Genomic DNA, 24,930 nt, shown 5'->3' on the forward strand with positions numbered 1-24,930 from the left:
GGGAAGAAAGTTATCACACCTTTAAGGAGTTCACTTAAACAGAAAAAAGATTCAAACCATTGTTTGGTTTGAGGATTGAATACAAGCTAAGGGATTTTCAATGGATAATTATTTCTTGTTTTATTGTTATAATTTTATGACATTTCATTAATTTGACTATCTAACTATTTATTCTTATTTCATATTAGGAATTGATTGCGAGAATAATTGATGACTATCTAACATTTCTTGTTTTGTTGTTTCGCTGTCGTTTTTAATATTGTTTGGATGTCGTAGAACTTTTATTTTATTGTTAATTTTACTACTATTTTAGTTGCAACTATCTTAGTTTAAAAACTTTTTAAAGTATTTTTAATTTGTTGATAAATGTTTATTTTAATATTTTCAGTGTATTTGATATATTATATCTTGAAATTTATTTTATATATTAAAATAATCTAAAAAATTAATACAGGCCAAGCTTGAATTTAACATCTACAATTTGAGTCGTGTTTGAGTAAAATTTTAGGTCCATTTTCCTGATTGGATCGAATCCAGAGCTAGAAAACGAACCTAAAATTCTGTTGAAACCCAACCCAACCAAGCCCATAATCAAATCTATCTTTAACCCGACAACACATAATAAAAATTTATTATTATTAAATTTTAGTATCCACCAGAGATGTATTTTATATCTTTATATAAAACTTATAAAACATTTATACTAAAAAAAAATCAATCAATAAACTGACATGAGATAGCATACATAAATTTCAATTTCTAACATTTTTTACTTTCTTATAGATTTAGGGTCGGTTTGATTGACGGAATTGATTTTCTATAAATTGTTTTCTAACTTTTTTGTTTGGCGAAAAACATTTTTCATTTGGAAAATGAACTCCAAAACACGAGAAAATGACTTAATAGTTGTCAGAAGAACTTACCATCCACCATTGCTGGGAAAACCAATAGCCATGCTTTTTCATGGCCCAGCTGTTTGCTTCCTCTGGCTTTTGCTATTTCTGCTGGATCCCTTACTTTCCAATCCCACAACAATCATCCTTCACTCTGCGAACCTTTTAATCTGGATTCTCAGCTCCAGTCTGAAATTAAGCCTCCAGTGAGGTGAAATGCATTTTCAACTTACTGAACAATGCTTTCCAAACAGCCTTCAGTTTACTAACATTTCAGTTGCAATTTTTTTTTAGCTTAAAAAAGCCAACGTACTGAGATGCAGTTGCATCCAAAGGAGGCTTCAGTTTGTTTTATTTAATATATTCCATTGGTTTTTTTTGTCATTTTTGATTGAGTGAAATTTGAGTTTCAACTGTTGTTCCAGTAGAAAATTTTCAACTTTTTTTATGCCCTTTTGTTTTCCTTGGATAACTAAGAAATCACCCAAATAAATGTTCTGAATAAGATGTTTTGTAATGTCATGGAACTAGTACTAGGATTATGTTAAACTTGAACATGTAGCAAAACTGGAAACTTCTTACATAGGTCGGCTTCTAGCAGTACTTTGTGATAAACCATTTGCAGAGTCTCATTGTATTTTATTACATACATCTGAATAAGATGTTTTGTAATGTTATGGCATACATCTGAATAAGATGTTTTGTAATGTTATGGAACTACTACAAAAATGTCTTGGTTCTTCTTGAGCAAGTATAAAATTTTAATTGTTCTTTTATGCTTGTAATCAGGTCCCTATAGTACCATATGGTGGAGCTACATCTATTGAGGGCCACATTTTGTCTCCTAATGGAGGTGTTTGCATTGACATGACCTTAATGAAGGTATATTTAATCATATTTCCTAGATAAATTAAAAAAAAAAGATTGGAATGAACTCTTTTTAATTTTATACCATGCATTTTATCGATACTGTTTAATGTGCTTCCTAGTAATGGCTTCTAATGAAGTTTGTCCTGCAGCATGGGCTTTATTAGCATCTAGTCATTGTGGCACTCATTCTAAACATGTTTTGTATTATTTGAGCTGAAGCTTTATTAAAACACTCTTTTGACAATTATTTGACTTGAATTTGCAATTACTTTTGTGATAAAATCATCAATGTTCCATCGTGTAAAATGAATTTGCAATTCTATCCATTTGATTTTTTAATTTGTGATACTAGGAGTGATTTTTTTTAAATTTGTAGAGAGTTAAGGCGTTGCATATTCGGGACATGGATGTTGTAGTTGAGCCTGGAATTGGATGGATGGAACTTAATGAATACTTGGAGCCTTATGGTTTACTTTTCCCCCTTGATCCAGGTCAATTTGTTAGAGTTATCCTTGCAACATATCATTTTTTTAATGAAAAATAACTTATTGCAACATTCAGCTACACTCCTTGATGAAAGCACCATATATATATTATATTATATTATATATTATTTATTGGCTTGAGTGTAACATTATCATCTTAAACCATGTTGACCTGCAGGGCCTGGTGCAACAATAGGAGGCATGTGCGCAACATGCTGCTCTGGATCTTTAGCCATGATGTAGTTGCTACTCTACTACTGTCTTTCTTTGCATTCCCTAGTTGCCTCCTTAGTCTGTTGAAAAATTACATCTGAAATCTCTCTTACTGAGGTTTGTAGAATTTTCATTTCAGCAATTTTGTACCAAACAAGTGTATTCAGATATGAAATGATGGATGTTTTTTCTCCTGGAAAATGTATATCTCTGTTGTGCATGTAGATGAAGCCTGAAATAGACAAAAAGGGTTTGGAAGTGGCTTCAGGATTGTGTTTAAACTTCTGAAAGAACACATAGGTGTTGATTCCTCACTAAAAACATTTGATGCGATTAGGGAACTTATATCTTCATTGCCTATATTGTCCATGTTTTAGTTCACCATGAGTTAAACAATGGTCTACGGGATTTTGTGTCCCTTTTGATAAAGAATAAACATTAAAAACATTTAAATGCCTCACATACTGAGGAGTCAGCTTGTGCCATTAGTGACCTTTTTCAGCAAAACAGTAGTTATATAACCTTTCTTTGCTTTAAGGGTACCTGTTGAAGACTTCAATATCGTGACATTGCATTGTAAAATGCATGCTTGTGATAGTTTCTTAGCTCGGTAAGTTAGATGCCATTGGTTTCCTGAAGAAAACTTCATTATTGTCCTGCATGTTCTGATGCATTACAAGGCTAGAAGGTGAATATTGCTAATAATATCTCAAATTAACCTTTCTTTGAGGTGCAAACATGATGCAATAATATTTTAAGAAAACTGTCAATGAAGGCTATATGTACCCTTTAATTGGTTTTCATCTTTTAGAATCATGCAAGTAGGAAGCATACAAAAATTTGGCTTCAAAAATTTTCTCAAGGTTGAAGATATTGATACTTTTAATGTAGTGTAATATTAGTTATGCACTTGGACAATGTTGTTATTATGTGGTGTACTACTAATTATGCATTTGGATAATATTATTAATTTCTAATATTAATTGTGGTTTGGAAGCTAATTTATAATTATTCAATCATTGTTTTTTATTTTTTATAACACAATTACAAATAATTTATTTGACTTTGGTTGTTTTTAATTTATGACGGTTTATATAAAATAGTTTAATAATTGTATATTATTATATATTAAATTTGATTTATTCATTTATAAATAAATTATTACAATATATATAAAAACAATTTAAAATATAAATTTATTAATATGTATATTAATTTATGTAAAAACAATTTTTCCAAAAAATATTTTCAAGAAAATTTTTAAACAGCAAAAAATATTTTACACAAATTCATCCAAACACCAAAAAGTATTTTCAGTAAATTATTTTTTAGAAAAATAATTTATTTTCCAAAAATTATTTTCCGAACAACATTTTTATGGAAAATAAACAGACACTTATTTTTTAGCGGTGTGCCATAATCATGTATTTTGTATCAATTTTCAAATCAATATTTTGTCTACTGAACCGTTATTTCAACTACCTTGGCCATTTTGCCCTTCATCGTCCCAGTCAAATAAATCCCATTTCACTTCTCGTCAAACCTTTTCCTGTGATCCGCAAAGAGAATCAACTGCTTCAAATTCTTTCAGTTCAGAGAAGAAATCGCAAGGAAATTTTAGTTATGTTGGGGACAGGACTGGAATTCAGGAGAGTTCTTCCAGAAGATCGGTTTTACAATCAGGCCAAGGCCAGAAGGTCGAACCTGAATCAGCTGAGCGATCAACTGCGGCGAGCTCAATGCGATGTTACGTCGAGTCAATCGAATGATAAACAGGCGGCCACTCATGTGAACTGGCAGTCTGAGAAGCGGGTTGATTCAACTGACCTCCCTAAACCGGTTTCGGTTCCCTCTTCTGAATCATTTGTTTCTCCTTTGAGTAATTAGAGAGGTTTTTAGTCTCGGCATGCCTGCTGTCCCTACTCTTTATATGTCTAAGGTTTGTTCAACCTCAAAACTATTTCTTTAGGATTTTTAGTGTTTTAATTTGTTCGGTTTAAATTAGTTTCTGTTTTAGATTTTGTTTTTTAGTTTGTTGCAATTAGTAGTAGAAATAAACATTTTGTTGTATGCGTTTATATAGTAGTAAAAATCATCTAAAAAATCTGCAATTAGTAGTAGGAACACTTTAAGAGGTTGAGTATTTATGTTAAAAAAAAAAGTGTGAATGATATTTGAAATTGGGTTTAGCAGACAACGATGAGAGAGTGGCGGATGTGCGACGAGGAATTTCAGCCATATTTCATGTTTGGTGATTATGGGAGTCATTCAAAGAGTGTAGTGCATATGGAGCAGGAGTCCCGCTAATTTTGAATTGCCTTGATTCTGTTGTCCAGTATTATGTACCTTATTTATCCGGTATTCGAATTTAAGCTGATTCCTTGAAGCGCTCTACCAAGGCATCAAGGTATATTATACATTTCTTTCGTTGGGAGTTTATTTTAACTTGTGGGGATATTACTTTTTAGTTCTACTTTATTTGTATATGTTGCAAGTTTCATTCTCTTGTGTTAGCTATACTATAGTGAATTAGTGATACAATTAATTTTAGTTTACAATTTTGTGCTTACTATCAATTTTGATATAGTCATTTGAATGGCTATTTAGGGTTGATTTGAATGATTATTATATCCCTCTGTTAAGGCTTTCTGTTGTTTCTTTTAATGGAAATTACGCCTTTCCAATCTATTCCCTTAAAGTTAAAGAATGATTCTCTTCTTTGAATGTAATTTAGTGCAACTTATAATTGTGAGAGTTTGTTTGTTATACTTACATAGTCTCGACTTCCCTATGCTACATAACCTGGATTTACTTGGTCTTTTGGTTTAAACCTTCTTTTCTAGTGTTAAGGATAATAAGAATAATTTTGACTTATTTATAGCCTTTGAAGTATGGATGCAGCTCTAATGTCACAGAAAATGTGTTGGACACGCATCAAGAGTAATAAAAATAAAATTGAAAAAAAGGTCAAAATATGGCTGGACGTGTTCGGACACTATGAAAGGGTTTTTTTTTTTTTTCATTTTTCTTCCAAAAATGGAATCAACATAAGCAATTTGATTGCAATAACAATTAAAGAAATATTTGCATGTTAACAATTTATTGAAAATATCAACTTTACACCTTTTTTTTTTGTATATTGTTGTAAAAATATATATTTTGTTGTTGTATCTTGCTGTATTAGTATCATGATTTTCTTAAAAAGGTTTTTTTGTCATCATGCCCGTATTATGTCGTATTCATATTTATTGTCTGTTTCTATGCTTCCTAGTTTATAGCATTTTCTGGGAAGGTGTAAGTTCGTTCTTTACTTGATGACTTATGTCTCTGTCGCAAATCGATTGTCTTGTGTCACAGTTCCTATTTATGCAAAAATGCCATGCATGATCTAAGTATCTGAGTGTTTATAGTGATAGTTTTGAAGTGAATCAGTTGCTTTGTATTAAATTTTATTTACGAAATCGAGTTGCTTCCTTATAGAGCTGAAATATTAGACTTGGTAATTATATTTGTTGTTAACCTAGACCAAACTTAAGTGAAAATGCTAACCATGTTGCTGCCGCTGTTGCCTTGCCTCCTTTCTCCACACCTTTCATTTTTGCTTCTTTTTTTCTTCGTCTCCTCTCCTTATTTTGTCTTGAGAAACAGATTCCTGTCTAAGCAAAAGATTTCCAAAGAGCCCACCTTTTTCCTTTTTTGTTTTTTTGGCTTAGTAGTTTCTAGCAATTGTTATTGTTTGATAATTGCCTCAACTAAAATTATATAAAATATTTTATGTTATATTAAATAATTCTCTTTATGATAGGCAACAAGGTGAGGACAGTGATAGTGACTTTAGGGACTCCTGCAGTGATGGTAGTAGCGATTGTGAACCTGAAAGAGGATCAAACCCTTTTAGAGAAAAAAGGAATCACTGCATGACAAGTGAGATGTCTCCTAGGATGGATAGATTGTCCATGGGAGATCAGCAGATATTTCAAGAAGACTTATCTAGCAATGACGACGGTGAATCTGTCAATTCTCAAAATTGTTTTATTTTTGAGTAATTTGAACAAGACCCTCCATGCAGCCGAGAACCTTTAGCTGACAAGGTTAGTGTGTATTTCCATCCTTCTCCCTCTCTCTCTCTCTCTCTCTCTCAGCATGGTGTCATTTAATATCTGGATCAATGCCTTTCTCATTTTTGGTCACTTCCTAAACGAAATGTATGATAACAGATTGTATATCTGGCCTTCCAGTTCCCTGAACTGAAGACGCTAAAAAGCTGTGATTTACTATCTTCCAGCTGGATTTCGATGGCATGGTATTATTATTTAGTTTTCTTAAAAGTTATTTTTAAACTTGTGTTTGCATATGTAACTGACGTGTTCCTCTGACATTATGGTAGGTATCCAATTTACAGAATACCCACTGGACCTACGTTAAAAGATCTAGATGCTTGCTTTCTGACTTACCATTTTCTTCATACACCAGTAGGAGGTACTAAATGATTTCATTTTGAAACTTTCTTCTTTCCTATTTGTGAACTAAGGGATATGCTAGGCTTTCTTGTTAAGTTATATTTTCCAGCTTTCGCTTGTAAATTTGAATCTTTTACATCTCTAACAAGTGTTAAGTCTCATAATGCATAAGTACTTTCAAAATATGAAAAGTGATTTTGAGGTACTCCTGTTTGACTTGCAAGTAGTTAACTTGCTCTGTCTGAAAAGGGTCCTATTCCTAGTTCATTTGATATAATTTTGTGGACAGAAATGCCTTTTTATAGAAACTTTTGCTGCTTAATGTTAACCAAAGTACTGACAGACTTTCCATTAATCACTAATAGTTTGTGCTTGTATAAGCTCCGATAGCACCCATGTAATGGCAAATAAACCTCATCTGTTGGTTTTTTCTAAATATTTTAGGTGGACAAAGTGCTCAGGGACCGGTTGTAACAGGTCTCAATAACATGGATGGTGGTCTGAAGATGCAATTGCCTGTTTTTGGTCTTGCGTCATACAAGTTCCTTGTGGACACCTAATGGAGCAAGTGATCGTCACTTGGCGAACAACCTCTTTCAGGCTGCTGACAGTTGGTTGAGAAGACTTCTTGACCATCGACCAGATTTCACATTCTTTTTTCTGCCGCAGGTGATATTCAACTATCTCTGTAAAAGTAGTACCCCTAACCATTCCAGAATGGAAATGCAACCGTTACTTGTCAAACATCACCCACAAATTACAATACTTCAATTTTGGAGGTCAAGGTCAAAAGTTCAGTTTGGGGTGATTGTCTTTTGTAACAATTTATGAAAGAACCGGGGAAAAATTTTCTAACACAAAATGCCTTGGGACAAAAGTTGGAACAAGGCATTAGAGAGGAAGCGAATGGAAAATTTTCGATTTAGAAGCTTATGGAGAGCGGAGCTGAGGTCGAGCCACGTGAGTCTTGCTTGCTATCGGTATATGTTAGTCTCACGCGGACTTGCTTTAAGTATAAATTATGAATAAGCCAAAGAAAAACCAGGCCTTTTTCCCCTGTCCGGATGACAAAATATAGAATCTCATGTTTTACCTGACATAATGAAGGGAATTTTATTAGGATGGTTGTTTCCCTAATATGTATCGTGATGTTTATTTTATATTAATTTCATCTCTGTTTGTTTAGCTATCCATAACTCCGTCTTAATTCTTAAATAAAAAATAAACGCGTTTCAAACATGTTTTTGAATTCATGTTCTTATGTATTGGTCAGAAGCAAAAAAATATTTATGTTAATTTATAAACAAATCTTATGCTGACATGTCAGCGTTTAATTGGTTAAAGCTTTGAACCTAACCCATATTGTAACAGTATTAGTGATAAAGGATTTGATAATATAGGTGTGAAATTTGAAAACTGAAGATGGTACTACTTTAAACTCCAAAAAAAGGTCACAATCACAAAGCATATTGCCAGCTTTGAACTTAAGTATCTCTTTTGGCCAGCTGCGTTATAAGTCAAAAAGGTTGCATTATTTTTTATAATTTTGCACTTAAATGCGTTTGGAATTATTGGAAAAATAATGCACCCCAACATCAATAAAAAGGAGGCAAGGAGGGATAAGCTCAACATAGGCAGCTCCCATAAAATTATCCGTAAATCCAGAGATGCAGTGAGCAACTGGGAAAATCGAAAATCCAACAACGTCGCCGTCTTTCATCAAATTGCGGTTGAGGACAAAGGGAAAGGATCCCATCATCTCCTGCTCGGCTCTATATGTTGTTGCTGAATGAACCATCAAACTATCCACTAATCTCTCAAAATGGAAACTTTGTTTTTTAATCAAATAAACTAAAAGGCCCATGTATTCCGCAAGCATCCAAAAAGCAAAGCAGCAGGTAATGCCCCCACACCATTTCCTTTTCAAAGGAATATAACAAGGGTAATCATTTAGTAAATTTTTTTTATTGTATTTACCTGTGCAGAAACTAGTCATGTCAACTGAATTCAAGAGTATACTTTGAATGCATTGAAATTGATCATAGACACGAACATACAACCCTGACATGGAACAAAAAAAAAACTTGAATTTCAAGGTATCACAAGCAAGGTATTATACTAGTTCCAAGCACAAGTAAAAATGATGGACTTTCAAGAGATTGCGGCATTAAAATGATTATGATTGGATTCCAATCACCAGCTTAAATTATTGCTACTTCTAAATACGAGCTCAAACTATTCATTTAAAAATTAATGTTTTTAAATATGACTTAAATTGTTTACAAAAAGAAATAATGTTTTTAAGTACGAGATTAAATTATACATCCCAAAACATATTTTAAATGATTTCTTGACTCGATCTTTTAAAATACGAGGTTTCATGCCAAGTTTACTCTAAATAAAAATTATATAGTTTTTAAGACATCATTCAAAATTTGTAAATCCTGTCGAGATGATTCAAAGATGAATTTAAACTTCAAGCAGAATCATTCATCCAATATCAAGTATTATCATTGGATCCAAACTCTTCCTAAACTCGTTTTTCAAGATTCACTACAATAATAATTTATACTACTTATTTCGTTCGAAAGAGTTTACAAAAACAAATCACAAATAATACATATTCTATCAAATAAAATTAGAATCAATTCAATATGAAACACATCAAACTCGAAATAAAAATATATTCAACTTAAACCAAAATAAATTTTAAAAAAAACTTAAACCATCAAAGTTGGAATCATTGGCAACAATATTATTTGTTATACTTACATATAATATATATATTTTTAACATTAATATGTTTATAAGTTTTTATCATATTTGTTATTTTTTATACAATGTCTAAATTTACGCGTAGTTCTTTCCCGACCCTTAAAAACGAGGACAATACATTTCAACGCAATTAGGTTCACGTATTTCTGTACTGACAATAATATTGATGTCAATAAAATTAAGACTCAATCGACTTTGATTAAATATTTTTAAAAGGAGTAAAATTGTGAAAATATGGTGTAAACTGTAAAGTGTTAACCAAAGCACTTTACCGGATTTTGAAAAATGCTAACAATGTTTAAATTGAAAAAGTAAAATAATCGAATTATAACGTGAAAAAAGAAAAAGACATTTTACCTCTTTACCCGCTTTAGCCTTTCTTTTGTCTTCTTCTTAAACCTCAAAAGAAGAGAACCCCCATCTATTTAGCCCTCCTTTTCCTTTCCATTTTCCCTCCCTTTAAGGCTAAACCTCAACCCAAAAACTGGTAACAATGGCCATATCCGTCCCTATTTTAGCCATCATCTTTGCTCTCCATCTCATCGCCTTCGTCTTCGCCGTCGGCGCCGAACGACGCCGTAGCTTCGTACCCATTCTCACTCTCACTCTCACATGTGAAACTGTAATTTTCTGTTGTTTTAACTTAACTAGTGGTTTTTTTTAAATGAAGGCTGAGGTGGTGCCTGATCAGTACGACGAGAGGACCTACTGCCTCTACAGTACGGATGCGTCGACGGTGTACGGACTATCTGCTTTTGGTCTGCTCCTTCTTAGCCAGGTTGTTGTTAACGGCGTTACTAGATGTCTCTGCTTTGGCAAAGGCCTTGTCTCCGCCACTTCATCCACCACTTGCGCCATCTTTTTCTTCGTTTTCTCCTGGTAAATTTACCTAATTCAAATCTGATTACCTTTTTTTTTTCCTACCACTTCGATTTAACATATTTTTACTTGCTTTGCCTGAGTTCATTTTGGAAGATCTATCTAGTATTCTTGTTAGTAATTTAGAGGAACAAATTTTCCAGGCTAGAAACTGATTATCTAGATGATAGGCTCTCTGAAATGGAAATGGTTGGTTTTGTCGGGATGCGCTGCAATTTCCCCACTGGTATAATCAATTATTCACGTGTATGGAGCCCACAAAGTTAACTTAGAGGCTAACAGGTTGTACAAAGATGCTAGCTGTTGAATTACTAATGCTTTATGATACTTGCAAAGTACAGTATTATGCTGTTGTATTTATTAAATTTGATAATTTTTCTATGCGTTGATTTAATAGAGAACATTTTTATTTAATGGGCTTTTGATTTGCATTTTCAATCTTTAACAAGCTAACCATTCACAAAGTTTTCAAAGTCAATAGACTGGTAAGAAGTATAATTTCATCTTAAACCAATCAAACAAACAAGCTACAGCAACTAAGACATAGAAACATTTATGCCGGGCCTCTCTTCAAGTTCTATTAATTTTATCCATGTCTATTTTGGTCTTGGTTTTCAATATTTTATCCAATGCAATGCCAAATTTTTCATTATTCTAACATGTTAAGCTATCGATCTGCTTCTTATGTGGCTAATCTTTGTCACCTTATCTTCTTTAAGAGCCATCTCAACTTGGAGGTGAATATCTAGTTTCTAACCACTTCTTTCTTAGCCTTACCACACATCCCATCTTAACGTTTGCAACTTCGCTATACTTGTCTCTTGTATATGTTGCTTCTTGTTAGCCTAACATTTCATACCATATGGAAAAACAAGATTGATCATTGATAGTAGTTCAATAGAACTTCAACTTCAAACACAGATGTATTGTGGTCATAAAAAATTCCAGTTGCACTCTCCTAACCTTTGAGCTTTTAGTGTTTGTGTTCACAACTATTTTGATGTTTATGTGTCCCCTTTAGCCTCTGTAATTTAATCCTACTGTCTAGGACATGTCTCACTTTCTTATATGTCTCTTTGGAATGAGCATCTAAACCTAGAAATCAATTTAGCTAGCTATGCAACAAAACCTCCCTACCCTTGTGGCCATAAAGTACTCTTTTTTGCTTGCGTTCATTCCAGTCTTAGCCAGAGTCCTTTTCTTAATCACTTTTTCATAAAATTGAGTCAAAAGATACAAACTAAATCCAGGATGGTGTTTCCTGCCTTGTATCTATCCCCATAATCATATTCTTTATGACCACTCTCAAGCCCATTACAACTAAGCCTTCCATGTTCATGAGAATTACTTCCAATTAAAATATTTTCTTCTTAGGTATTCCTAGCACCACTTTATCTAAATCCTCCTAAATTTTTGCTTGCTAGAATAATCTTTAAGCCCATTTATACACTGCAAATAGGCATCAATAATGTTTTAAGCTGTCTCCTAGTATGAGTTAAAATGAGAAAAATCTTATCACCCCCATTCTATTGTCAATAATCTTATCAACCAACTGATGACTTTAAAACTAAATATTATCACTTGGAGATACCATTATTTGACCCCATTCACAATATGGGCAAGTATCTTAGTATCTTTAGTGCACTAAAACCATTTTGAATGTTTGAGTTCGTTTTCTAACATAATATGAGCAATGAATTAGGTTAAGCTTTTTGGGAGCTGAGGCATGTTTACTGGCGGGATCAGCAAAAAACGCATACCACACCAAGTACAGAGGAATCTTTGGCGGAGAGGACATTTCATGTGCTACACTGAGGAAAGGCGTATTTGCTGCTGGAGCTGCTCTAACTTTGTTGTCATTGGTGGGATCAGTCTTCTATTACTGGGCTCACTCTAGAGCTGATACTGGTGGATGGCAGAAACATCGGAATGAAGGCGTTGGAATGACAGAGCAGCCTCCCGAATTTGGTAAGGTCTGACTCTATTGTGCCTCACGGCGTTTTAATTCCCTAAAATTTTGGTGGTACCTGTCAAGAGAGGTATTGATAGATCCAAGAATGAATAGACTGAATGAGCTATGGATGAATATAAGTTGTGTAGCTTCAAAGATAAATTATAGATATAGGATGCTATCGTTGTTAATATTTTACCTACTTACTTGGCCACGTTTTCAATGATGATATGGTGCATTTCTCAATATTGCTGCATGTTAATTACAATCAATCCTATAATCATCTTTAATCAATGTTTTACATTGTTTGATTCAGTCATACAAGTACAGTAAAAAGTGGCACATTGTTTCATTCTTCACTAATATATACATTAATAATGGGTTATATCTGCTGTTATCTTTTGCAAGTTTTGCATTAGATTCAATTATACCTAAGTTAACTAAATTAACCAAATTAGATTTAGGGTCGGTTTGTTTACATGTAAAAAGTTTTACGGAAAATGTTTTCTATATTTTCCCGCGTTTGTTTCACAGAAAACAGCTTGATCAACGGAAAATGTGTCAACGTAAAATAAGCTATTTTTCTTGTAAAATGAATTGTCTCTTTGAAAAGTATAGTCATTCCCGGAAAGGAGGTCCTCTATAAATAATTTTATTTTTATATAAAAATTAACTTAAATCAAGTTATATATTTTATATTGATAATAATTTTTATTTTTATTTTTAAAAATATTTGAAAGTATTAAAATATTATATTTTTTAATATTATTAAGCATACATATTTAATTATTTATATTTAGTCATATAATAAATCATTAATATAATAAATATAATTTATTATTTTAAAAATAATAATTTTAAATAATATTATTCACATGTTATAGAAAATGTTCAATATTAATATTTTAATAATAAATATTTATTACAATTATAAATACATTAATAAGAAATGCATTGTAGTATAAATGTTAAAATATGTATAAGTCTATGTACATTTTGTAGATTTGCAATTTAGTCTTTGTACTTTTATTTTTAAGAATTTAGTCCTTTTATTTTTCAAATTTAAAAATTAAGTTCAATTGTTGACACCGTTATATTTTTTTGTCAATTTTGTTGATGTCGCTTTTTAAATAAAAAATATTTATTTAATAGTCATGTAATTAAAAATGATATTATAATAAATTTGAATTTAATATAATATTTTTAATATATGCAAAAACAATATAAAATATAAAATTATAGATAAAAATAAATTTAATTAATCAATGAAAAAAATAAAAAAAAATTCAAATGTATGTTTCATTAAAAACAATTTTTATGAAATATTTTTAATAAATCTATTAAAAAACAGAAAATATTTTACACAAATTCATTTAAACATAAAAAAAAATTAACTTTTCTAGAAAAGTAAATCATTTTTTAAAAATTATTTTCAATTAATCAGAGCTCAGTTTTTCCGAAATGTGGTACGTACTCCTTTTGTATGGAAAGGTCAGGGGAAGCAATTGAGGGTTGTCAATGAAGGAAATGGTTGGGGTATATGGAGACGAGGACCTCGTTCAACCATATTTGCTCAAAAAGGTCGAACAAATTTTATACAGAGAAACTCCAACTGAAGGAAACTAAAGTTGCTATAATTGCTGCAACTAATTCCTAAAATAAAATGGGAAATTTTGTTGAGAAAAAAAGGATCTACTAAAATTTGGCTTTTTCTTTTCTTTTCTCTTTTAATAAAATTAACCCAAAAATTTTGATTGATTATAAAAATATTTATTTTTATAATTATGAACGTAAGTGATTTAAAATGAATAGTGACAGTTAGTGGAGCCAAAGAGATTATCGCCACTCACTTGTCACGTCATCTAATTACTGGTTGTTAGATTAAAAAAAATCAATTTTTCGGGTGGAGCCAATTTATATAGTATCACTTGTATAAATATTAAAGAAATATCAGTATTTTTTAATATTTCGGGGGTTTAAAAAATAATAGTGGTAGAGCCATAAAGAATGATGATACCACTTTAATGTTTCAGAATTTTTTTAAGTGATTTTTTTAATTTAAAATTAAAATTAAAATTTTATTTGATGAAGTAATAGGGAATGGGGCCACCAACCTAGACTTCTTTTTTTTTTTTAAATTGTGTTGTTTCTCTTCATTTCCACATTTATGTTTGCTCCCAAATCTCATAATTGAAAACCCAGTTTGAGTTTTTCATTCTTTTGCTAAATTTTTTATCTGGGGTTTGAATCTACTGATTTTAAAAATGGCTCCAAGTTCAGCTGTGGTGACCATTGAGAAGCCTAATAAGTTCTCTTTAGTGGAAATCAATGGCTCAGGCTCAACTCTGCTACTCGAGAAGCAAAATGCAGCGAGTCCCAAACAGTTACATGGTTCCTTTTCCTCAAAGCTTAATTGAGAGAGTCATGAATGCATTTGACAAAGAAAGAGGCAAACTCGAAATTTTGACAAACTGAATTGAGAGAGTCATGAATGCATTTGATAACGAATATCTACTGTCATGTCCAATATACACCAAAGCTTTAATATAAACTGAAATGGGCAACACATATTACAAGAATAACAAGAAATTATAGATTCATGACATGCTAATTGAGTCCTAAAATAAAATAAAAAGCTGCTACAGTCCACAGCTTCTCCTTATTTCAGTTGAGGATATATCCATGCGGAACCTTTCAGCTGGTATTGGGACAAACATATCTTTCAACACTTCAGGAACATCAAAATCCTCAAGAACCTGCAGGAATAGCACAACTATTAAAATAACTACGATATACCCTCCTTCCACTTTGAAATATTGACAAGTTTTGTGCTAAAATCTATGATTTGGATAACTAATATGAATAAGTATGTGTTTAAACCAATATTTCTGTTGCTTGGCATACCTTAAAAGTACCATCAACTTTCCGACCAGCCACAATGAAGGTGCATCCTGTTCTTTTGCATCCAGAGAGTGTCTCTATCATCCTATCATAGCTCCCATCATAGTATTTAGGCTGCAAGGTAAGAGAAATAAGTAGCAAAACTCGACATACTCTTCAACAATTCCAACCTAACAACATCTTGCATCAAAATGAATGTACAACCCTGAATGCATTTTTTGAGGTCATTATCTATGGACTAACTGTATATTATATTTCACTGTTTAAATATAGTCAAACTCATCAATCTTCTGAGGAATATGATAAGGTTCCATAAGACTTGGTTTCTAAAAAGCAGCCAAATCCAATAACAATTAGTAATTCTCATCTGCACTATTCCGCAATATTAATGGATAGCAAAGGGTTTGGAGCAGTAGTACAACCCAAACATCCAGTTTTGTTTTATTAGTCCATCAGATACTGCAGTATCTTACCCTAAACCATGCCCAGAGGAACAATTACGTATAAAGTTTGCCGCAATATTTTCATTTAATTCATATATCCCTAACAGCTAATTCAACATCCAAGGCAAAGTAAACATTTACCTTTCCCTGTTTCCGAAACTACAAAGTAAAAAGCCAGCCTTTTGATGAGTTTACTTATGCAAACTACCATTTTGTGCCTTATATTTTCTAGTATTCTCTTATTACAAAGGGCTTCACCAGCAGCAACAGCTAGAAAATATAATAGGGTACCACTTTACTTCTCATCAAAGATGAAACTTATAGCATTTTTTTTTTCAAATGATTCTCAAAAATAAGCTCATCGCAAAATATTTCTGTTTGATGTTTTAGAACATTTCTGCATTTTCATAGAAAACAAAAAAAGAAGTCTACTGACAGACGGACAATACATAATGAGATCAAAAGGTAGCTAATTCAACAAGTTGTCTATAGGAAAGGAAACGGCAACTTAAGCTGTGCTCAAGATTATCTGAAACCAATCTTCTCTATATTGTTTATGTAGCTCAAATATGCCTATAAGAATGTTAAGTGTTCCCTTAACAGTTAGGTCTTGCTCCCTAATCATAAGATAGACACATTATACTGATGTTATCACTTAGAAGGAGGATTATTCATGAAGCTCTCGATTGAAAAAATTATGCATAATTATTTTAACAGAAACTTTGAACTATAAAGTGTCATGATATAATGTCATAATATTTAAGGAATTCAAAGTGTCATACATTAATAAGCCTCACTGCAGTGTCAGCACCAATTACAAAAGCACTACCCGGAAAAAGTTCAGCTTTCTTATAGAAATAAGGCTGATTGGAAATTATTATCGTCTTTCCTGCCATTATAGAAACACAACCACTTATTCATTATTATAAAAGCTGTAAAATCAAAATAATAGCAATTAGGGAACCCTGCAAAAATTGTATATGATTGAGAATGCAAGCAAAAACTGATAACAAGTACAACATACTGTCATCATTTTAAGAAATACAAATTTCTATATGAAGAAGTTCAAAAAAATAAAAAAAGATGCAGACAACCAAACGCCTGCAAGTGCCTTGACTATATCTACTTGTCACATTGTCTGCTCACCATGCAATAAAATCCTTCAGTATATGAGAAAATTATGTTCAGATACCTTTTTAAAAGAATATGCAGTGTAGTTAAGGAACAAAATATATGATACTTATAACATGTTATAACCTTAAGAGGGCATTTTGATCAAGGAATGTAAGATTACCTTTAGTAATAGAATTATGGGAATTTAAGATTATGGGATGGAATGTGGGGTATGTTACATTACCTTATTTGCTGGAATGTAAGATTTTGATGTTTGGTTGACGGAATGTAAAATTAACTAAAAACACATTTACTACACTGTCCTTATTATAGAATTTGTTTTCTTTAACAAGTTCAGTTAGTTTTCTTTTTTTGTCTCAAACTCCATAAAATTAAGATAAATTATGATAATTCTTGTTTTTATTACAATCTATATATTAATAAATAAGATATGAAATCAATTTATAGATTATAATAATAAATCATAATTAATATTAGTAATAAATAAATCTTTAGATTAAATATTATAATTATAATTTTAAAGTATGACATTTACTGTTCCGCTGTTAAGAAAAAGGGAGATTTTTGTTTTTAGTTCGACTTAAACTTAAATTTTATTTAAGAACAAAAGACGAAACAAATTAAAATAATAAAAACAAAAGATAAATTGATCCAAAAATTAATATTACGTCCATAATCTAAGATAACCTAAGAAATGGGTGGTAGTGAGATTATATACCCTATATTTTGGCATATTAACACTATTTGAGAATGTGAGATTACTGGGTGGCCAAAATGTTGCAAATCCTAACAACTTAATCTTATTCCAAAATGCGAAGGTACGGGATGTAATGTTACATTCAGTGAACCAAATGCACCCTAAGTGTTAACTTTCACATTCCGTCAAACTCCAATTTACCTTCCTAGGAAACCAACTATATTAATATGCATGCTATAAACTAACAAATAAGCATAAACTCCTTAACAAAAACATCTAGTCATTCCAATATGATTTCCTAACTCAAGATCCAAGCTCACTCCTGCAGCCAATTATCTTTTTTTCCCCTTAATATCACACAGTTTTCACATTCAAGGAATCAAAATTTCCACCACATATACATTAAAACTTCAGAGAGTTTATAAAAGTAATTAGCCTCACCAAATTTTTCGAACTGCATAACTCGCTCTTTGATTTGTGGTATTGACAATGGAGGTTTGTCAGCATTAATTGCAGATAATTCAAAGCACGGATACCCATCGCCACAAATGCTGCATCATAATGAACCTTTAATGAGTAACTTATCATGTATGGTCTAGAAACTTCACTAACTAGGCAAAAATGAGTGTTGGAATGTGTCATAAAGAAGGCAGAAATGAGAGGCCTATCAGATCATTGATCCTAAACTTCAACATGCTCCCCAACAGCACAATTCACCTATCCTTTCACATATATATAGACTTGGAGACTATAAAAGACGAGGCAAAGTGCATATCCACTAGCAAGCTAGAACCGGTTTGATGAAAATGACCTCTAAACTATGAATAGACAGCCCTCTGAAGTATGTTTCAGAGACTACAAGAAGTAGACAAGTGCATATCCAGTTACCAGCTAGAACCAGTTTGATCAAAATGGCCAAAAGCAACCAGCTTCTAAAGCAAATGAGATCGTGAATGAATCTTAACCGAATTAACAATGAATTTCTAAAACACATTCACAAACCTAGTGGCAGCTTCCAAGAGCTTGAGGTGACCATCATGTAATGGATTAAAGGATCCAGGGATTATAATCTTCCTATCACCATTTGACTTATCTGTCTCAGCAAAGCAGTTTCCATACTGTAAATAACAGATCAAAAGATATACTTCAAAAAGAAAGGGGAAAAAAAAGGTGTCAAGATAAATTGTAATTGAGATTAATTCAGCAAATATTGAACCATACCACTTGAAAACGGATAAACCTTAAAGCAAATTTGCCCATTTATAAGTTGCTCTAACTCCTTATCTTCATCAAAGAACCTTTCACATTCATCTGCAACAACATCAGATTCAGTCAACTCTGAATCAAATGTCGAAGAGACTTTGCAGGCATTAGCGATCGCCTATAGCCACATTATTGAAACCATTAAAATATACAACAGGTGTTGAAAATGAAATAAAACTATACTTCCTTTGTCTCAATAAAAATGTCATAATTGACATTTTTGGGGTAAAAATTTTTAAATTTTGATCTAAATTATATTATATAACTTAATTAATTAAATTTTATAAAAAAAATTATATTTAGAGACTACTTCATTGAAGGTTTTTATGACATTTTTCCAAATTTTTATTTATAATAAAATTTAAAAAATAAGAAGTGAAAGTTGAAAATTTTTACTATTAAAGTCAAATTGTGACAAATTTAGTGGGACGGAGGGAGTAGTATTTATCAAGAGATGTAGCATGACAAACAACAATTCAACAATCATCGGGAACTTTTCTTTTTCTACCTTTTCAAGATATTTTAAGTATCAGTAATTTATTAAAAAATTTGCATTTAGTAAGAGATTCTTAAAACATATATCAAAAAATAATGTACATGTACATATCACACACCTTCAGTAGGAAGTAACTTGAAACCTTCTCTTCTTGATCTCGACTCCTCAAGCCCTAAAAGACTCGGTATCAGATAAGAGAAATGCAAATCTAGTGTGCAAGAGCTAATTTTTAAATAAAAATAAATAATAAAATAGTAATTACCTTTGATAGAGTAACTGTGGATGCCCAATGTCGATCAGAGGTTCTTGTTGACAAGTGAAACCTGCACATCAAAAAAGGTAGACTAACAATCACCTTAACCAAAAAATAATATCAAACCAAGCAGAAGGGCAAGTCAAAAGACCATTATTACAACTTGGCAAAGCATTATTCAATCAAAAATAGTACAGTCACTTAACCAAACTGCCAATGGGTCATTACATATTAGTTAACCAACAGTAGATATGAAGAAACATACCTATGGTCTCCCTGTTTCGGACGGGTGGTAGCCAAAGAACCAGTAAACCCCACACCAAGAACTGGAGAACCTATTCAGATGGTTGAATATAACCCCATGTTACACAAACTGGCCATGATACAATTAAAGAAGTATAGGCTGCTCACTTTTGCAAATATATTTCCAATTCCCTCTACTATTTTACTCTTAATATAATCAACAGAATACTTTAAATATCTAGATTAGGAAAAAGACAAGCAGGGATTCCAAATTTCAACAGAATAATTTAAAATTACTGCGCAGTCTCCTAGAAAATTAGAGAACAAGCATTTCCAAACTTACGATATTTCATGTTTTATCGATCACTTCTAGAGTGAAAGTGGGGATAGAAGATAAAAAGCACTTTCGAAAACTAGATAGGAACTTCAGAACCTGGAGAAGAAAGCTTCAGCGCGCGATTGTAAGCGAGCAAAGCCATTTCATCGGCAGTTTGTTGACTACAATACTTGGCAGGAATCTGTACCGAAAAATCTGATTTACTAATTATTATTTTATGAAAAAAAAATTTTAAAAATGGAAATCCATTTTCAGATTGAAAAAAAGAAAGAAAGAAAAGAACCTTAGCGAGTAATTGGATCATGGACATTCTGGAGTATGGCACAACAGCTTCCAGCACCGTATTTGAAGCTCCAGGAACTGACATCAACAACCCCAAGGCCTGCTTAAAATAGTGAATCAATAGTGATAATCATTCAGATCAAAATCCTTATTTAAAAGAAAGAACTAATTTTGGAGATAGAAAGAGAGATACGAGAGAGGCGCCGCCGGAGAGATAGAGGACGGCCTGTGTGGGAGAAGAGTGGATAGATTCCACAACGGCTCTTATGCAAGCGTCTGTCATAATTTTTATTTCGTCTCCGTCAGTCGTATCTCCAATCCTCACTTTCGCGGATTCAATTCAACGAACAGCATCAGTACCATCTGGAAAAGCCTATTAATTAAAACCAAACGAGGGATGATTGGTTTTGGATTGGGCCTTCGCAAACACATTCTAAACAATAAAAATAAAAGCCTATTTGCATGGTAGAAGACTGTTGGGGCTTCTTGTCCTTGTCATTACGGTCATGTTTTATTTGTCATTGCACAAAATGAGGGCTTTTCGTTTCTTCTTTCTTGCTGAGGGTTAGATGAAAGTAGGCAAATGCGCCCACCGTATCAGCATTCAGAATTTGCTACTTCAAGTTGATGGTGATCAAATGTCATTTCAATCATGCTGGATGGTGTGCAGTGTTAAAAGCGAAACAAATATTATTCTTTTTTGCATTGAAATCAATTCCATTAGGTCATTCTAGTTAATTTCAGTCACATCATCCGAAACATGGTGCACTGGGCAGTGGGCACTACATGAATATATCGATTAATAAAAAATTACTTTTAAACTTTAACGTTTTTCTTCAAACATACTTTCACGTTTAAAATATAAAAATTAAAATATTATATAAAAAAACATACTAGTTAAACATATTTATAGTGGATATTTCAATACATTTCAATCAAACATTCATATGCTCCTTACTGTGTAACTTGAATAGCACAAGTAAAAGTCATTTATAGTGGCTAGATATAGGTGACTCCAATTAATAAGAAAATACATAAGCTATGAGAAATTGAATTGCCATTAATCCAAAGCAAAAGCCTAGAGAAATTTGAAGGTCAAGTTGATGAAAGCCCCACGCGTGTGCTGAAGAGCACAACATAGGAGGAGAGCTTGATTGGTAGTAGAAAACAATCTCCAACACTAATTAAAAGTAAAGGAAAAGAAGTGACGCTTGCAGATAATCTTGAGACCAATTCAAGAGCATTGATGAGAACTGATTGGTCTTACTACAAGCTTAAGTAGACTGAGATCATTATCAAGGACTTGGAGGACAAGACCAATGAATGTAAAGAAAATGCCTCTGATGAGCTCAAAAGCAAGGTTAAATAGATGGTTTTGGAATTACTTGAGTCTAGATACTATAATGGATGGCAATGGGAAATCCATATTGAATTTTATGGCCCACATTAAAGGAAACCTTAGTGAGTTAGATCGAGAGTTTGCAATTTTCCCAGCGACATTGCACAAGGCAATGAAAAACTTATAAATTCAATGTTTTATAACTTAAATATTCAGGGTGAGTAAAATATCCTGGAAGCATTTGAAATATTCATCAAAGAAAAAGCAAGAAAAAACGACAGGTCTTCTTCAAATTAAGAGGGTTATCATGTTTAAAGCTCAAATAGAAGTTGATATGGTTACAAGAGAAAGGAAGTATTAGAACATGTTGCACATCTACACCAATAGAAATAAGGAAGAGGAGGAGGAGGGTCGTTATCATTTTGAGTTAATTGAAGCTGCCCCTACAAAATTAATTATGGAAGTCATAAGGAGCAAAATCTGATCCTCCTAATTTTATTAATGATGGTATATGAATAGATGTTCAATCAAGGGAAAAAGACATTACCTTGACTATTGTTTTTGAGCTTGAGGTTCTATATACTTTCATTGGCATAAGGATTTCTATAACACCTTATACCCAACACTATCGTCGGGTTCGAGCTAAAATGTGTCACGTCCGTTGCCGGAGCAATTACGATCAATTCACATTTAAAATATACAATTTAGTGATCAAATCAAACAAATATGCATTCAACATGAAATACAATCACTCTCGGGCTTTATACGAGCTTACGAAAGCTCTATAGATAACCCAAGGTCGAATTGGGACTAAAATGAAAATTTTCAAAATTCAAAACCGATATCGTGATGTAAGGGGGTTCCTCATCACGACATGACATACTAACTTGGCCAAATCGCTTTCTCATCACAGCAATGAAATTCTTGTCGCACTGTGACCTGGGCTCGTAACTCATCGCGACGACATTCGCAACGTCACATACTGAACCTACAATACTTATTCACAAACCAATAATTTTCCATACAAACCAAGCCTAGCCTTATTCCTATGATAATTTTGACAATATGTACAGTAACTACAAGTCCATAATACATATTTATCACACAAGTATCATAATCTAACCACCATATACATATTATATTATAATTTCAAGGCATAAGTAGCACTCTACTTCTCAACTTACAAATGTTCCATCCAAATTAAACAATTCCCTAATGCAACCAAATTCATCCCAAGCTATCACACTAGTTTCAATATAATACTAACCCTTACTACTATTTAATAAGATGACTAATACATATATCAACATATCCCAAAAGAGTTTATATATGTATACAACCTATAATCAACTACCATTCAATCACCCATAGCAATTTCAAATCACACATATGTGCACTTAATGACATATAACATATCAATCATTTGTTAGGCACATATATGCATTGCATTCTCAAACACCTTCTTATACTTTATTAACATTCAACTAAAGAAATCCTAAGTTACATACCATATATATATACACATAGCAATTTCAAAGTTAATTATATATCATCTTTAACATCAAATTCAACATGATACAACCACCTAAGTACATGTCAAGTTATAGTATTGCTTGGATGTTGAAGTCGATACACGGAAAATCAATCATATGCTAAGTAACATAACTCAATAGTATATCTACAAGATAAAGCAACATAATAGATATAATACAATCTAACATTTAAGTTGTAATTTCATCATTCCGTATACATTTCTTACACATAAAACCCAAGTACATGTTACCTCCTCAACAAAATCCCGAGCTTATAAGTTCATCCGTATTCCAGGTAACGTTTAGCTCATTATCACTTCAACTTAATATGTCATCCTGAGTTTCCCGATAATGATGACTTTCTGCACAATTCCTACCACCCCGGGTTGCCTGGCAACAATAGTTTTCTCAATTCAAGTATGTTATTCCGTATAACACTCCTTACCCATCTCTGTCACCAGATTAGGGTTATAGAGTATTACGGCACATATCAAAACAATTTACATCATTAAACCATTCATTTATTAACTTAAATAACAACATTCAAATCTACATGCATTCATAGCATAATCACATTTACGGGCCCTAAAAATAGTTCGGGAACAATCAGGGACTAATTTGAATCAAAATAGAAAAATATGGAAAAGCTTGAAAATTTTGCAAATAGGGGTCACACGGCTGTGTGGCTAAGCCGTGTGGCTCAGAAACATGGTCATGTGGCCAAACCGTATACAATTTGAAATATGGGTCACACAGCCATGTTTCAGGCCGTGTGTCCGTCCGTGTCAGTATTCGAAATAAAGTCACACGGTCGTGTCGTAGACCATGTGCCAGATCGTGTGTGTATTCGAAATGAGGTCACACGGTCATGTCGCCAGGTCGTGTAACTCTCTAAAATCGTGTGAAAAATCATGTACTTAAAATCAAGAAGACACACGACCGTGTGACAGCCCGTGTCCCAAACCATGTGCACTTTAAAAAGCTTCCAAAACAAGGAAAACTTTCATCCAAACCTTAAGTACCAAGCTAACTCAAAATCAACCATTTCTATACCCCAAATACACATTCAAATAACCTTAAAACACACCAAAACATGCAACTTAAATGCATAACTAATGTACCCTCATTGACACTGTCGAAACCATTTTTATTTTGAAAAACGGGGTCGACTTTTAAAACGAAAATGGAGTCGCCACCAATCTTTTTTCGAGGTGTGATCGGGTCACCTTGAGATTAATCATTTTAATAAAACATTTTGATTTATTAAAATAATGATTTTGGTCTACAAAATTTGAGAAAACAGGCTCGGGAGTCGGTTACGTAGGAGGAAGGATTAGTACCCTCGTAACGCCCAAAAATTGGTACCTAATTGATTAATTAACGTCCTAATGTCGAAAATTTGAAAAGATTTTAAAATACGATCCTCTTTAAAAACCTGAATAAATCGAATTTGATGTTAAGACCTCCTTGTCTTGAAGTAATAA

General features: G+C 32.4%; 3 protein-coding genes and 1 pseudogene across 6 annotated transcripts; 3 read left to right on the forward strand and 1 right to left on the reverse strand.

Annotated features, from left to right (window-relative positions):
- Nucleotides 1-1,658: 1,658 nt before the first annotated feature.
- On the forward strand, nt 1,659-2,662 carry LOC121214770 (D-lactate dehydrogenase [cytochrome], mitochondrial-like; the record flags this gene model as incomplete). The annotated part of the gene is made up of 3 exons (XM_041088982.1): nt 1,659-1,775; nt 2,140-2,254; nt 2,427-2,662. Coding segments are annotated over 3 exons (297 nt in total), but the record flags the coding sequence as incomplete, so codon positions are not given.
- A 1,705-nt stretch (nt 2,663-4,367) lies between these two features.
- Nucleotides 4,368-8,153, forward strand: LOC107909555 (uncharacterized; annotated as a pseudogene).
- Nucleotides 8,154-10,068: 1,915 nt separating this feature from the next.
- On the forward strand, nt 10,069-12,772 carry LOC107909553 (uncharacterized). Its single transcript, XM_016837135.2, has 3 exons — nt 10,069-10,282; nt 10,367-10,575; nt 12,278-12,772. Exons 1-3 carry the CDS (start codon nt 10,190-10,192, stop codon nt 12,552-12,554), a joined length of 579 nt encoding a protein of 192 aa, XP_016692624.2. The 5' UTR covers nt 10,069-10,189; the 3' UTR covers nt 12,555-12,772.
- Nucleotides 12,773-15,002: 2,230 nt separating this feature from the next.
- On the reverse strand, nt 15,003-20,951 carry LOC107909552 (uncharacterized). 4 transcript variants are annotated; one of them, XM_041088983.1, is made up of 12 exons: nt 20,769-20,951; nt 20,577-20,678; nt 20,390-20,474; nt 19,979-20,048; nt 19,723-19,783; nt 19,579-19,632; nt 18,923-19,082; nt 18,704-18,794; nt 18,143-18,252; nt 16,653-16,759; nt 15,431-15,541; nt 15,003-15,282 (listed from the first exon to the last, which is right to left on the reverse strand). In XM_041088983.1, the coding sequence occupies exons 1-12, from the start codon at nt 20,856-20,858 to the stop codon at nt 15,166-15,168; spliced, it is 1,158 nt and encodes a 385-aa protein (XP_040944917.1). In that variant the 5' UTR covers nt 20,859-20,951; the 3' UTR covers nt 15,003-15,165. The 4 variants fall into 4 exon arrangements, with proteins under 4 accessions (XP_040944917.1, XP_040944918.1, XP_040944919.1 ...); XM_041088984.1 differs by having other exon boundaries at nt 20,577-20,675; nt 20,769-20,945; XM_041088985.1 differs by lacking the exon at nt 20,769-20,951 and having other exon boundaries at nt 20,390-20,488; nt 20,577-20,675.
- Nucleotides 20,952-24,930: the final 3,979 nt, after the last annotated feature.

The sequence above is a fragment of the Gossypium hirsutum genome, chromosome D02 (assembly GCF_007990345.1).
Source record: "Gossypium hirsutum isolate 1008001.06 chromosome D02, Gossypium_hirsutum_v2.1, whole genome shotgun sequence".
Classification (NCBI taxonomy): domain Eukaryota; kingdom Viridiplantae; phylum Streptophyta; class Magnoliopsida; order Malvales; family Malvaceae; genus Gossypium; species Gossypium hirsutum.